We start from the raw sequence: 14,615 nt of genomic DNA on the forward strand, positions 1-14,615 counted from the left end.
TCTAACTCACCTGGGCAAATGCAATGGCTTGTTGTGGGTAATAGATAGAGGCAGCTAATCCCATGAAACCGGGTGGATACACCAGCTTCTTTAGTTTTGAACCTAATAAATAAAAGGTCACACACATCATCAGATGACTCGTTATCCTTACCATTACATTTTACCGTTTACATTGAACACTGAATGTGACTTCTTTGGCCCTAAATTGTGAGAATATATTTAATGTATTTAATGTTAATGTTAATGTTAATTTAATTTAATGTATTGCATGTATACCAAAAAGAATCGCCACATTTTCACGGCTTTATTGAGATATAACTCAAACAATCTGCCCACTAAGTACAAAATTTGATGGATTTTAGTATGTTCACGGGGTTGTGTGACCATCACAACCAACTTTATCATCCTCACAAGAAACTCATACCTTTGGGCTGGGGATGTAGCTCAGTGGTAGAGCACAGGCTTAGCGTGCATAAGACTCCAGGTTCAAGAAAGAGAAACCAGGTGTGGTGGCACACACCTGTAATCCCAGCATTTGAGAGGATGAAACAGGAGGATCGTGGTTCAAAAACAGCCTCAGCTCCGACTTAGTGAGGCCCTTTGCAACTCAGTGAAACCCTCTTTCAAAATAAAGAATAAAAAATAGGGCTGGAGGTGAAGCTCGGAGGTAAAATGTCCCTGGGTTCCATCTGCAGCACCACAAAAAGAAAGAAAGAAAGAAAGAAAGAAAGAAAGAAAGAAAGAAAGAAAGAAAGAAAGAAAGAAAGAAAGAAAGAGAAAGAAAGGAGGGAGGGAGAAAGGAGGGAGGGAGAAAGGTAGGGAGGGGAAGAAACCCCTATCAACTGGCAGTCCCTTTCTATTTCTTTTATCCCTCCAGCCCCAGGCCGCCACAAATCTACTTTCTAGCTCTATGGGTTCGCCCAGTCTCCACATTTCATAACAGTGGAATTCTAGAATCTGTGGTTGTTTTTTTTCTGTGTGTGGTACTGGCATTCTACCTCTGAGCTACACCCCCAGCCCTATTTTTTTATTCTTTATTTTGAAACAGGGTCTCATTGAGTTGCAAAGGGCCTCGCTAAGTAGTAGCTGAGGCTGTCTTCAAACCACGATCCTCCAGTCTCAGCCTCCCAAACGCTGGGAGTACAAGCATGCGCCACCACGCCTGGCTTGAATCTGTGATTCTTTACACTAGCTTCTTCCACTCTGCAAGTGTTTTCAAGAGAACCAGAATTTCTAAGGAAGCATGGAAAAAAGATTGCTTTGAAAACAAACAAACAAATCAGTATTGGGGTTTTTAAGGTTTATGTTTCTTACAGCAAACTGGCTTCCTATTTAAATCATAGGCATAATTGTTCCTTTCTTTTCTGAGATTTCATTAAAGGAAGAGCAAAAGAATAAAATATAGACTAATAAACTGCAATGAAGAGAAAATATGTGGAGGGGACACTGGCAGGGCTGGGTGTAGTTCAGTGACAGTGCGCTCGCCTAGCACACGAGAGGCCCTCGATTCCATCCCTAGCACTACAAAGAGGCCAGGCAGCTCTGAAGTCGTAAGGAAGTGCTGTAGCCAAGGAAGGACAAGATCTGTCCCGGGCAAAGACAGTAGGTACTGTGGGTGCAGAGACGGCCACCAGGGATGAAGACAGAGGACAAGTGCAATCCGGTATGAACATGGACCAGCTGGCCCCTTTCTTCCCCTATGCCACGGAGTTTCTGTTGAGAACTAAGAGAGGTAGGTGTGTGTGTGTTTTAGTTCCTGAGTGGAAAGCCCTCCTCAAACGATGGCCCTAAATAAGAGAAATCCATATAAGGTGTACTCCTGCCCAACTCACCCTGGGGTTCAACTGCCTGTCACGAAGCCCCATCTATGCACAAAGACTTCTGGCTAGCATGTAAGCTGCCTCACTCTGCCACATGTCTGGAAATCAACGATCGCCAGTCATTGGAGGAAAGCCTACGATGTAAAAGAGAAAGACCAAGACTAGCAAGAAGGAATTAATGATGCCAAGGAAACAGAACTTCAAAACAAAACGAAACCTGCTATTAAGTATCATCAAATAAACCTAAGACACAACTACATCAAAAGAAAAAAGAAGTCTGTGAAAAAGGGACTATTCAGAAAACAAGAGCTCAAGGAAATGACCACACTCAAAGAATCCAAAAGGAATGAAATAAAAATAAAAGAATCAAGAAAATGTGAGAGATATTTTAGGGCCATTTTAGAAGAACCCAATTGCTAATCAGTAAGAGTTCAGGAAAGAAAAAAGAGAGAAAATTTTCAAAGAAACATCAGATAGATATTATCCTTCAGCTGAAAGCTGCGAGCCACTAAAATGTCCAACCAAGGAACGAAAACATTCTGGTCACAGCACCATGGAAATTCAGAACACTAAAGATCAAGAAAACATCCTCAAAGGCTCCAGGAAGAAAAAAAAAAGAATCACTTGAGAAGCAACAAATATCCAAACCAGTTGACTCTCCCATCTACATGCCAGATGCTAGAAGGCACAACTTTCAAAGTTATGATGGCAAACAAATTCTATTACTACCGAAACTATCATTCCACATAAAGGCAGGCACTCAAGGTCTTGGGAAGTTCGCACCCAACATCCACTTTTCTGAAAGTGACTTAAGCATGTAGTGTAACAACACAGCACAGTAAAACAAGGAGGAGACAACATGGAAGCCAAAAATAGGGGACTCAGGCCACGGAGAGTATGAAGAACCAAGACAACAATTGTACTGAAGTCTCGGGCCAGGTAGCAGAGGACACAGATCTATGGGGGAAAGAGGAATGGATAGAATAGCAGGATGTCGAGTCTGGAGAAACCTGAGAATAAGAAAAAAAAAATGGTACAGGGTGAAAGAGAAGAATAGATGTGGATTTGACATCAGAAACAGGGTAACCACTGGGCTGGGAGTGGTAGTGCATACCTGTGATCCCAGTACTTGGGAGGCTGAGACAGGAGGATCAAGGTTGATGCCAGCTTCAGCAACTTAACAAGACCTCCAGCAACTTAGTGAGACCCTGTTGCAAAATAAAAAATAAAAAGGCCTGGAGATGCAGTCTATGGGTAGAATACCACTGAGGGGGGGGGGGGAGTGAAGGAAGGGAAGGAGGGAAAGAAGGCAGGCTGTCCACTGAGATGCACAGTATTTTTGACATAGGGCCGATACAAACACAAGTATAATGTGTTGTTGTTGTTGTTGTTGTTGTTGTTGTTGTTGTTGTTTACTGGTTTTAAAAATTATTTTTATTTAAAACTTTTTTTGGTGCTAGAGTTCCAACTCGGGGCCTCAGGCATGCTAGGCAAGTGCTCTAACACTAAACTACAAACCAGTTCCTAGTTTTAAACTTTATTATATTTTATTCTTTTTTTGAGACAGGGTCTTGCTAAGTTGCTGAGGCTGACCTCACTCTTGTAATTCAACCTCTCAAGTATCTAGGATTATAAGTGTGTGCCATTTAGCCCATCTCTGGTTTTAACTTTACTTATGTATACTGAGGGCCAAACCCAGGGGCATTTCACCTCTGAGCTATTCCCTCTTTGTATTTTTTATTTTGAAACAGGGTCTAAGTTCCTAAGGGTCTTGCTAAATTACTGAGGCTGGCCTCAAACCTACAATCCTCTTTCTCTGCCTCCCAGGTACTGGGAATACAAGCATGAACCATTGTGCCAGACAGGGTTTTCCATTTTAAACAGATAATTCTCCCTAAATGAAACTGGGGCTACTGAGAATACAAAGGGTACCAACCCAGCCTATTAATAACTTAACATTTCTCTCACTGCCCTACCGCCTGGATTGAAAGGCTATAGCTATGCTAGAAGACGAAAGCCTGTTGCCCCTGGGACCTCCCATCCACTTGAAGCTTTACAAACACACAAGTGGGGACCAAATGAAGAGCCGCAAACTGTCCCCTAAGTGTCTCCCAGTGTTTTTCACTCCACTAGGGAAAGCTGATGAGCGGCAGCCCTTGGGCCTCCAGTCTGCCCTGCTGGTCCACACGATGAGCCAAGAGCCACAGAACCTCCTAAGAAGCCAGGGTGTAGGCAGTGACTATCAGCATTGCCAAAGGGGAATCACTGGCTGCCACTAACGGGAACTGTCACCAGAGGCAACAGCGGCCACACGATCTCTCTGGGAGCCTTCTGTAACGACCATCATCATGGGCAGCCTCGCCAATTGAAGCATACTACTTAGCAAAGATGCTAAAAAAAAAAAAAAAAAAAAAAAAAACAGGAGGGACCTCGGAGCCCATCCTGCGGCTCCCAGTGCTGGGGACCATCTTCCCGGCAGGGCCTGTGAACTACTCTCGCCGCCCCTAAATAGATCAACAGATCGGCTTGTCTTCCACAGTGGCGCCTCTGATGCTGCTCACCTCGGGCCCTTCTCCACCCAGCAGCCATGTGAGAAGACTTGCTGTCGCCTATATGTGCATGATCATGTGTACGCCTGCGCATGTCCACGCCTGCAGGGATATTTGTGTGTGTGGTACTAGGGATAGAACTCAAGGGTATTCTACCTCTGAGCTATATCCCCAACCCAATTTTATTTTTATTCTGAAACAGGATCCCGCTAGGTTGATAAGAATCTCACTACTTGCTGAGGCTGGCCTTGAACATGCAGTCCTCCGTCTCTACCTCCCCAATACTGGGATTACGGGCCTGTGCCAGCACGCCAGGCTTGGATATTTTTTAAATCATTAAGGTTTTATGAGATAGCTTTGCTTTCCTATTTTCTTTGTAGCTTCTACATATGAGAGAAAACCTGACGCCCTTGATTTTCTTTCCCTTTTTCTTTTTTATTTCAATGGAACCCAGAGGCATTCTACTTCTGAGCTACACCTCCATCCCTCTGTTATTCTTTTATTTTGAAACAGGGTCTCACACTAAGGTGCAGAGGGCCTCACTAAACTGCCGAGGCTGGCGGCCCTCACTCAGCATGACGTTCTCCAGTTCCCTCCATTTTCCTGCAAGTGACAATTTTTGGTTGTTGGTAGTTCTCTTTTATAAGAGTGGGGTTATAGGGGTCATGCTCTATAGGAATTTCTCTATGAGGAATTTTTTAACAGCTGAATCCCAGTACTTGGAAGGCTGAGACAGGAGGATCACAGGTTCAAGACCAGCCTTGGCAATTAAGACTCTCAGTAACCTAGCCAAGACCTTGTTTCAAAACAAAAAATAAAAAGGACTGGGGTGGTAGCTCAGAGGTAGAATGTTCCTGGGTTTAATAACCACTACCAAACACACACACACACACACACACACACACACACCACCACCATCATCATCATTGTGAAGTCTTTTATCATCCTCTATTTTCAATAATTCTTTTTTATTTTTTTCAGTACTGGGGATGGAACCTAAGGGACATTCTACTTCTGAGCTATACTCTCAGCCCTATCTTTTAATTCTTTATTTTGAAACAGAGTCTCTCTAAATTGCAGAGGGCCTCACTAAGTAGCTGAGGCTGACCGTGAACCTGTGATCCTCCTGTCTCAGCCTCCCAAGTACTGGGATTACAAATGTGTGCTACCACACCCAGCCCAAAAAATGTTTTATAATGTAGCAGTGAAAATAGTACTAATTATTTTTGGTGCTGGGATCAACCTAGGGCCCACACATGCTAAGAAAGCACTATACCACTGAGCTACATCTCCAGCCCTTGTAACATTTTTAAGTTGGTATCTGTTAGTTTTTAAACTTTAAGTATGTCTTAGATCGGGTTTCACTAAGTTATACACACTGGCCTTGAGCTTTTCATACTCCTGCCCCAGCCTCCAAAGCAACAGGCATGAGCCACCATGGCTGGCTTTAATTTTAAGCATTTTTACAGCTTTTTACATCATTACTGACTGAAGCCATGACATATCAACAAGTTCATAAAATCTGCTGGGCGTGGTGGCACACACTTGTAATCCCAGTACTTGGGAGGCTGAGACAGGAGGATCCTGATTCGAGGACATCTCAGCTACTTAGTGAGGCCCTTTGCAATTCAGTGAGACCCTGTTTCAAAATAAGGCATAAAAAATAGGGCTGGGGGTGTAGCTCGGAGATAGAATGCCCCTGGGTTCCATCCCCAGCACCGCAAAAGAAAAAAGAAGTTACTAAAATCTGTATTAAAACAATGCTCCATTTGCTTTTTTTCCCTAGGGATTGAACCCAAGCATATTCTATCTCGAAGCTACATTCCTTAGCCCTTTTTAAATTTTTATTTATTTTATTTTTTTATGGTATTGATGATGGGACCCAGAAGCATTCTAACCTTAGCATTACACCCCTACCCTGATTTTATTTCATATTTGGAAACAGGGTCTCATTAGTTGATGATTGTCTCACTACTTGCTGAGGCTGGCCTCGAACCCGTGATCCTATCTCAGTCTCCCAAGTACTAGGATTACAGGCCTGTGCCACCACACCCAGCTTAATTTTTAAATCTTGAAACAGTATCTTTCAAGTTGCTGAAGGTCTCATTAAATCTTGCTAAGTAGCTGAGGCTGTCCTCAAACCTGTAATCTTCCTGTCTCAGCCTCCCAAGTAGTGGGATTACAGATGTGTGCAGTACCACTTTCAGCCTGCTGTCCTATTTACTATGATTATTAGCCTGGTTGTAATAGTGTAACATTTATAAACAGTTTATTTCTTAGGTGTGAGAGACTGATCAAAAATTCACTTTCTGTGCCAAAGAGCAATAGGTACCTGAGCAAGTAAATATGCTCAGTAAGAATAACTAATTTCTTTTACCAAGAGTATACAATTTCTGTATATGCTTAAAGTCAACGTAAGGAGCTAGGTGTGGTGGTACACACCTATAATCCCAGGACTTGGGAGGCTGAGACAGAAGGATGACAAATTTGAGGCTAGTCTCAGCAATTTAGTGAGACTGTATCAAAATAAAAAATAAAAGTGAGCCAGGTGTGGTGGCTCAGGCTTGTAATCCCAGCATTTGAGAGGCCGAGACAGGAGAATCATAGGTTCACAGCCAACCTCAGCTACTTAGTGAGGCCCTTTGCAACTCAGTGAGACCCTGTTTCAAGATTAAAAAATAAGCCGGGCATGGTGGCGCACGCTTGTAATCCCCGTGCTTGGGAGGTGGAGACAGGAGGATCCCGCTGGTTCAGAGCCAGCCTTGCTGGCTTAAGAGACCCTGTTTCCACATAAAAAAGGTAAAAAAAAAATAGGCCTGGGAGTGTAGCCCGTGGGAGTGTATCCGGAGGTAGAAGGGCTTCCAGGAACCCCAGTACCACAAAAAAAAAAAAAAAGATAAAGAATAAAAGCCAGGTGTGGTGGAGCATGCTTATAATCCCAGCATTCGGGAGGCTGAGACAGGAGGTTCGAAGACAGCCTCAGCTACTTCGTGAGGCCCTCTGCAACTTAGTGAGACCCTGTTTCAAAATAAAGAATAAAAAATCGGGCTGGGGGTGTAGCTCGGAGGTAGAATGCTCCTGGGTCCCATCCTTAGCACCGCAAAAATAAATAAATAAATAAATAAATAAATAAATAATAGGGCTGGGGGTATAGTTTAGAGGTAGACTGCCCATGGGTTCAATCCCCAGTACCACAAAAATAACTAAAGTCAATATAATGGATTAAACAACTATGTTCATTATATATTAAGAAGGCTATATTCAGAAAATATCATTATTCAAAAAAACTCTTAAATGAAAGTAAAAACCCAAACATGTCTTATCTTCGCCATATGAACTGTTTGGAAGAAAACCTCACAAAGTTGCACTTACCTCTAGTGAAAAGAAGTCCAACAAGGCCGGCAAAACCAATAACACCAAGTCTTGGGAAAAATCCAGGAGGTGCATTTTGGAGATATTCATAGCTGTCTACAAGGAATCAGATTGGGAAACAATTCCATAAACTGCGCCTGTGTGTAGCTACTCAGGTGAGTTTTATGCCTCCCCACGGAGAATGTCAGTTCAATCATGGTAGACCGCTTAGACCTGCATGTTATCTTCCCTCAGTGCTACCAGTAGCTACTCATTCAGATATTCAGAATGCTGCCAGGAGCTGGGGAATACTGGATGAATTAAATAAATCGCAGCGGGCCTGGCGTGGTGGCGCACGCTTGTAATCCCTGCGCTTGGGAGGCTGAGACAGGAGGATCGCACGGGTTCGAAGCCAGCCTCAGCTACTCAGTGAGGCTTCCAGCAACTTAGTGAGACCCTGTTTCCAAATAAAATATAAAAAAGGTCTGGGAGTATAGCCCGGAGGTAGAAAGCCGCTGGGTTCCACCCCCAGTACCACCAAAAAATAAATTATGAGCCAAATAAAACTTCATTAAAAAATAAAAAAGAAAATGGAATAGTAGCCGGGCGTGGTGGGGCACACTTGTAATCCCAGCATTTGGGAGGCTGAGACTGAAGGATCAGTTCGCTGACAGCCTCAGCTACTTAGTGAGGCCCTTTGCAACTCAGTGAGACGCTGTTTCAAAATAAAGAATAAAAAATTAGGGCATGGGGTGTAGCTCAGAGGTCAAATGCCTCTGGGTTCCATCCTCAGACCCGCAAAAAATAAAGAAAGAAAGTAGAATAGAGCCAGGCGTGGTGGCGCACGCTTGTAATCCCAGCATTCGGGAGGCTGAGACAGGAGGATCGCGGTTCATGGACAGCCTCAGCTACTTAGTGAGGCTCTCCGCAACTCAGTGAGACCCTGTTGCAGGAAGTGTAGCTCAGAGGTTGAATGCCCCTGGGTTCCATCCCCAGACCCGCAAAAAAAAAAAAGAAAAAAAAAAGCAGAATAGTCAGTATTCTCTCTCCCCAGAGTGATACCAGATATATGCCCAATAGTCCTTTCCTGGCTTCGTTGGGAAATGTGAACATTTTAAACACTGCGGTAGGGCTGGTTTTAAGTCTGCATTGATTCCTGTCTGCTCTTTTACTTATTTTGCCTTGAACCAGCTTTTACTTTCCTTTCTCTCATCCGGGTCATTTGAGGTGATTTTCTACTTCCCCTTATTTTTGCTTACCAGCACTGTATTGCTTAATTCTAGATGTGCACCCAGAGCAGTTGACAGGAGGACACCCAGGTGGCTTTGGGGAGCTAAGCCCATGGGTAAGTTATAAAGAAATAGGAAAGAAAACATGTTTGAAGATTGCACTGGAGACCAAGCTCAGCTTCTGGTAACGTGCCGGGGCTGTGACCGCCAGAAAATGGTCTGACAGCCTTGGCAGACAGCAACACAAGTCATACTGGAATGGTCCTTCCTAAGAGTCTCTGCAGGAACTGTGAGCCCAAGAAAATACTGGAAATAATGCCTACTGCTATGAGGCCATGGAAAATGACAGGTGACGATGAGGGACTTCCTCAGTCACACCTGTTTATTTGTTTCCATCATGAAAATAAGCTCTTAAAGAGACAAGATTGTGACTCACCAAGATATACAATAAGGGGAATAAAACATGGTCAGTGAGCCGGGCGTGGTGGTTCACGCTTGTAATCCCTGCGCTGGGGAGGCAGAGACAGGAAGGATCGCGCAGGTTCGAAGCCAGCCGCACTGGCTTAAGAGACCCTGTTTCCAAATAAAAAAATATATATATAAATAGGTCTGGGAGTGTAGCCCGAAGGTAGAAAGGCTTCCAGGAACCCCAGTACCACAAAAAAAAAAAAAAAAAAAAAAAAATATATATATATATATATATATATATATATATATATAGTCAGTGTCTCTTTTATTTTACTAGGTCCCGATTAACATTAGTCAAAACATAGACTCGGCTGAGGAGTGTGTGTGCTAAGCGGCCCACATGTGAGAAACGATGAAGGGCGAAAAAAGCCAAAGGAAAAAAATGTACGAATGCTACTAATTATGCAATAAGAACTTTCCCAAGCACATCAGACCAGTGCCTTCCCGACTCAAAACTTCTACCGCGCTTAGGAACAGCACTGCCAATGCGCTACTCTGATTCTGAAAATCTACTGATGAGTTAGTGTGCTGTATCACATTGTACCTGGAAATCTGTTTTCTTTCAAACCAGCATATCAGGCCAGGCGTGGTGGCGCACGCTTGTAATCCCAGCATTCGGGAGGCTGAGACCGGAGGCTCGCGGTTCGCGGACAGCCTCAGCTACTTAGTGAGGCCCTCCGCAACTCAGTGAGACCATCTTTCAAAATAAAGAATAAAAAATAGGGCTGGGGGTGTAGCTCGGAGGTAAAACGTTCCTGGGTTCTGTCCCCAGTACCGCACACACAAAAAAAAATCCAGTGTACCTGCGCACACTACCTACCTCCATCAATAACCCTGATGATGTTGACGGATCTAGGGGATATCAGCCCCCTGAAAACAATACATTTTATTTCCAGAAAAATCCACATAACTCAAATTCCATATATGATTTTAAGAAACCCACAGATTTCGAGAGCCCATTCATGAAACCCCAGTAAAATGGCTCAATGTTAATTGAGAAACTTATTATATCCAACTAAAAATCAACTTACCTAAACCCCCTTGAACCAAACTTTGTATCTTGGGCTTAGTTTGAGAGTACCTTTCCTAAAAAGGTAAAAAGAAACAAAATGAGGTTTACTGATTAGAGAGCAACAGCACAAAGAGCCAGCTGTGGTGGTGCACTCTTATAATCCCAGAATTTGGGAGGCTGAGACCGGAGCCTCAGCTACTTAGTGAGGCCCTCCGCAACTTAGTGAGACCCTGTTTCAAAATAAAGAATAAAATATTAGGGCTGGGGGTGTAACTCGAAGGTGGAATGCCCCTGGTTCCATCCCCAATACCACAAAGAAAAAAAATTTTTTAAAGAAAGTAACAGAATAAATATATTTTACTGAATAAATTATCAAGTTGTTAATGCTCTTATTTTTGGTGCTGGAGACCAAACCCAGGGCCTTGGACAGGTTATGCACCCACTCCACCACTGAGCTGCACGTCCAGCTATTAACAGCTTTTGAAAAAAGGGATATATGTTCTGGGTTTTGTCTTTTTCTTTTCTTCTGCAATTTCCCCTTCACTGCAAACCGCTCAGCAGAACGACCTCCTACTGCTATAGGAAGTGAAGATTCCAAGTAGAGTGCTTTCAACAACGTGGCTTTCTTGGTCTTCTCCTAAAATTGAAGGAAACAGACTAAGAAAATCAAGCCTCTTGATAATCATAGTGGCAATCCTTTCCCTGTGAGATCAGTTTTGTCTTTCATATTCAGTCTGTTTCCTGATTTGCTGTTAGTTTAGAGTCTACATCCGGCAAGTGGCCATTTGAAGCAGGAGTGAGCAGCTTTAATGAGACAGAGGAGTCTTCTGAGAGACACAATCCTGAAGTATACGAAGTATCAACATTCTCTTCAGAATAATAAACAGCTTTGTGACCACAAGCAGTGGTGCTTGCCTGTAGCCCCAGCACTCAAGAGGCTAAGAGAGGATCCCTTGAACCTAGGGATTTGAGAGCAGCTCGGGCGACACAGTGAGGCTCTGTCTCAAAACAAAACACAACAGGAAAACAAACTTTGTGCTGCCACTTGGAAAAGGATCTGTTTGATGTAATTCAGATCATGTCAGAACGAGTCATAGTCATTCTTTTAAATGGTCTTAAATAATAGATGCTGGGTTGGGGGGAGGGCATAAAGATCTGAACATCACATAATTAAAATCCATTACTGGTTTTTCTACCTGTTAAAAAAAAAGAAAACCCACAGATTGATGTCTAGGGTGACAGCCCACTTCTTTTGCTAAATGGATCTTTTACTATTAAAACAATTAAGTAAATTCTTCAAAGAAGGAATGGCGGGTCTCAAGAAGAGCCAGAAATTAGAAATATTTCTATTCATGAAGATTTCATTATACCCAGGAAAACAAAACCACTATAATTTTTTATTTCAAAGTAGTACAAAAACATGTTGACAACTAGTTTATCTTCCAGCGAGGTATCTTGTTGCACTGAGTATCATACATAGAAGAAAAAATAAAAAACAAAAGCAACCTTATGTTGAAAGGTAAAGAGACCGAATTAAAAAAAAAAAAAATCAGGCTGGAGCTTTAGCTCAGTGGAAGAACATATACTTAGCAAGCCAAGGCCCTGGGTTCAATCCCCAGCACCAAAGCAAAAACAAAAAACAATCAAACTGGAAATAACAGTAGTCATACCTACGTGACACAAAAACACACACACATATATAGGCTATATGCATTTGCACATATGTGTATATACATATATATACACACACGTACACACACACACACACACACACATATGTATGTATATTTGTGCTGGGGATCAAACCCAGGGTCTTGTGCTTACAAAGCACACACTCTTAACACTGAGCTATACTCCCCAGCCTCCCCTGTAGATACCATATTTTCATAATCACAACAAGGTAGTTGCCAGCCCTCTTCTGCTCTCTAGCCAAGGTGCCACACCTCGGTCAGAAAGAGTGAAATTCTCTTTGCAGCTAGGACAACAGCTGCCATCAGGAAGGGGGGGCACTGTTACACCTGCTCTGCAGGTGACACTGATAGACAGTGGTAAGTAGGGCACTTTTATCTTAGGGCCCTTTATTATGCTTCCCCCCCCCAAAAAAAAACATATAGCCATTGTAAACTTTTTTTCTTTTTTTTTTTTTTTGCAGGTCTGGGGATGGAACCCAGTGTCATTCAACCCCCTCCCCTATTTTTTTATTCTTTATTTTGAAACCAGGTCTCACTGAGTTGCAGAGGGCCTCACTAAGTAGCTGAGGCTGTCCGCGAACCGCGATCCTCCGCCTCAGCCTCCCGAATGCTGGGATTACAAACGTGTGCCGCCACGCCCAGCTGTAAACTTGTTTTCAGTGCAGGCTTTTCACCATTGACTCTAAGCAGCTGTACCTGACACCAACTTGTGTACGGCTCGCAATGATGGCGCAGCTGGGAGATGCCTTCTTCAAGTTGGGTCCTTGGCTCCTCCACGTATTTACATTGATCCCCGGGAACTGAGTAGAGTGAAAGCTGTGCAAATTAAAACAAACAAACAAACAAAATACAGTAATTATATCACATACTAAATTATCAAATGTAGAGTCTAAGATCTCTAATAATTCATAAATTACAGTGACTCTAAGGGTTATATAGAACCCGTAACTTTAGCTCAGATGGCCCTGTCACCTTACTTCCTTAATAAGGACAAGGCCAAGAAGACGGGGCTACAGGGTGCCCTGTCACCTTGTATTCACCTGCCCATTCACTGGTGGCAGGGCATCTCCCCTTGATCCATTTTATTACTAGTATTTGACAGTTCCACCTCAGATTTAGTTTGGGAAAAAGATTCTATTACTCTAAAGGGTGGAAATAACAGTAGAGGGGAGGTTAAAAGAAAGCTTGAGCCGGGCGTGGTGGCACACGCTTGTAATCCCCGCGCTTGGGAGGCGGAGACAGGAGGATCGCGCAGGTTCGAAGCCAGCCTCGCTGGCTTAAGAGACCCTGTTTCCAAATAAAATATAAAATAGGTCTGGGAGTGTAGCCCAGAGGTAAAAGGGTTTCCAGGAACCCCAGTACCACCAAAAAACAAACAAACAAAACAGCTTGAACTAAGTGTGGTGGCACATGCCTGTAATTCCAGTGCTTAGGAGGCTGAGACAGGAGGATCAGAGTTTCAAGGCCAGCCTCAGCAATGTAGCAAGACCCCTCCTCCAACACTTAGTGAGACCCTGTTTCAAAAAAAAAAAAAAAGTAAAATAGGGCTGTAGGTGTAGCTCAGAGGTAGAATGCCCAAGTTTAATCTGCAATACCACCAAAAAAGATTCTTCTGTTGAAAAGGTCATAGTTTACTGTTTCCCCACACAGAAAACAAAGTATAAAGAAATAATATTTCCTCTTTTTAAATATCTTCTTCTTTTTTTTTTTTTTTTTTTTTTGGTGGCACTGGGGTTCCGGGAAGCCCTTCTACCTCCGGGCTATACTCCCAGACCTATTTTTACATTTTTATTTGGAAACAGGGTCTCCTAAGCCAGCGCGCGCGGCTGGCTTCGAACCTGCACGATCCCTCCCGTCTCCGCCTCCCAAGCGCGGGGATTACAAGCGTGCGCCACCACGCCCGGCTTTAAATATCTTCTAATTGGGCCGGGGTGTAGCTCAGTAGTAGAGTAGCATGTGCAAGGCCCTGTGTTCCATCCCCAGCACTGCAAAAATAAAAAGAAATATCTTCTAACCATCTTCCTGATAAACAATTTGCCAACCCCCCCCCCCAGTTATTACATCAGATGTTCCGTATCTGTCACTACATGAGCAGAGGTTACCTCATCCACCTTCATGGAACTTTTGTGAGGCGAGTCCTTTTTCGGTGCTGCATAGACTCTGAAGGTGAGCAGGCTCAGGCTGGCCGGCCCCACGGACCTCTGAATTACCTGCAACACACAAGCGATCTTAAGCCTTCTCTCCGTGCTGCAGAGCGTCCAACGCACGCACCTTTATAACCTCAGCGGCGCCTGGCCTGCGAGGCTAATTGTGCTTTATCAGAAGTAAGTATATTCCTGACTTCTGAGGTAGCCAGAACTGAAAATCCATGTTCTTACAGGCTGGAAAGTTCAGGCCAGCTTTATCTTAATTTCCCAAATGACAACAGGTCCTCAGTGTTTCTACCCAGGCTTTCGAGGAAATAAAAGAGCTAGACAGCGAGACGGATACCGTTC

General features: G+C 43.5%; 1 protein-coding gene across 1 annotated transcript in view; it reads right to left on the minus strand.

Moving 5' to 3' along the window:
* The window catches only part of APOO (apolipoprotein O), a gene marked incomplete at its 3' end in the record, with an annotated part of 34,214 nt that extends 19,884 nt beyond the window's left edge, over positions 1-14,330 (minus strand). The window contains exons 1-5 of the mRNA XM_080718570.1: positions 14,223-14,330; positions 12,817-12,936; positions 10,449-10,503; positions 7,742-7,837; positions 11-102 (exon numbers count right to left, since the gene is read on the minus strand). Of these exons, the coding sequence (XP_080574696.1) occupies positions 11-102; positions 7,742-7,837; positions 10,449-10,503; positions 12,817-12,936; positions 14,223-14,237 (378 nt within the window). The 5' untranslated portion in view covers positions 14,238-14,330. The remainder of the gene's footprint in view (positions 1-10; positions 103-7,741; positions 7,838-10,448; positions 10,504-12,816; positions 12,937-14,222) is intronic.
* Between the last annotated feature and the right edge of the window lie 285 nt (positions 14,331-14,615).

This window comes from Muscardinus avellanarius, assembly GCF_963383645.1.
Source record: "Muscardinus avellanarius genome assembly, chromosome: X".
In the NCBI taxonomy this organism is placed as follows: Eukaryota; Metazoa; Chordata; class Mammalia; order Rodentia; family Gliridae; genus Muscardinus; species Muscardinus avellanarius.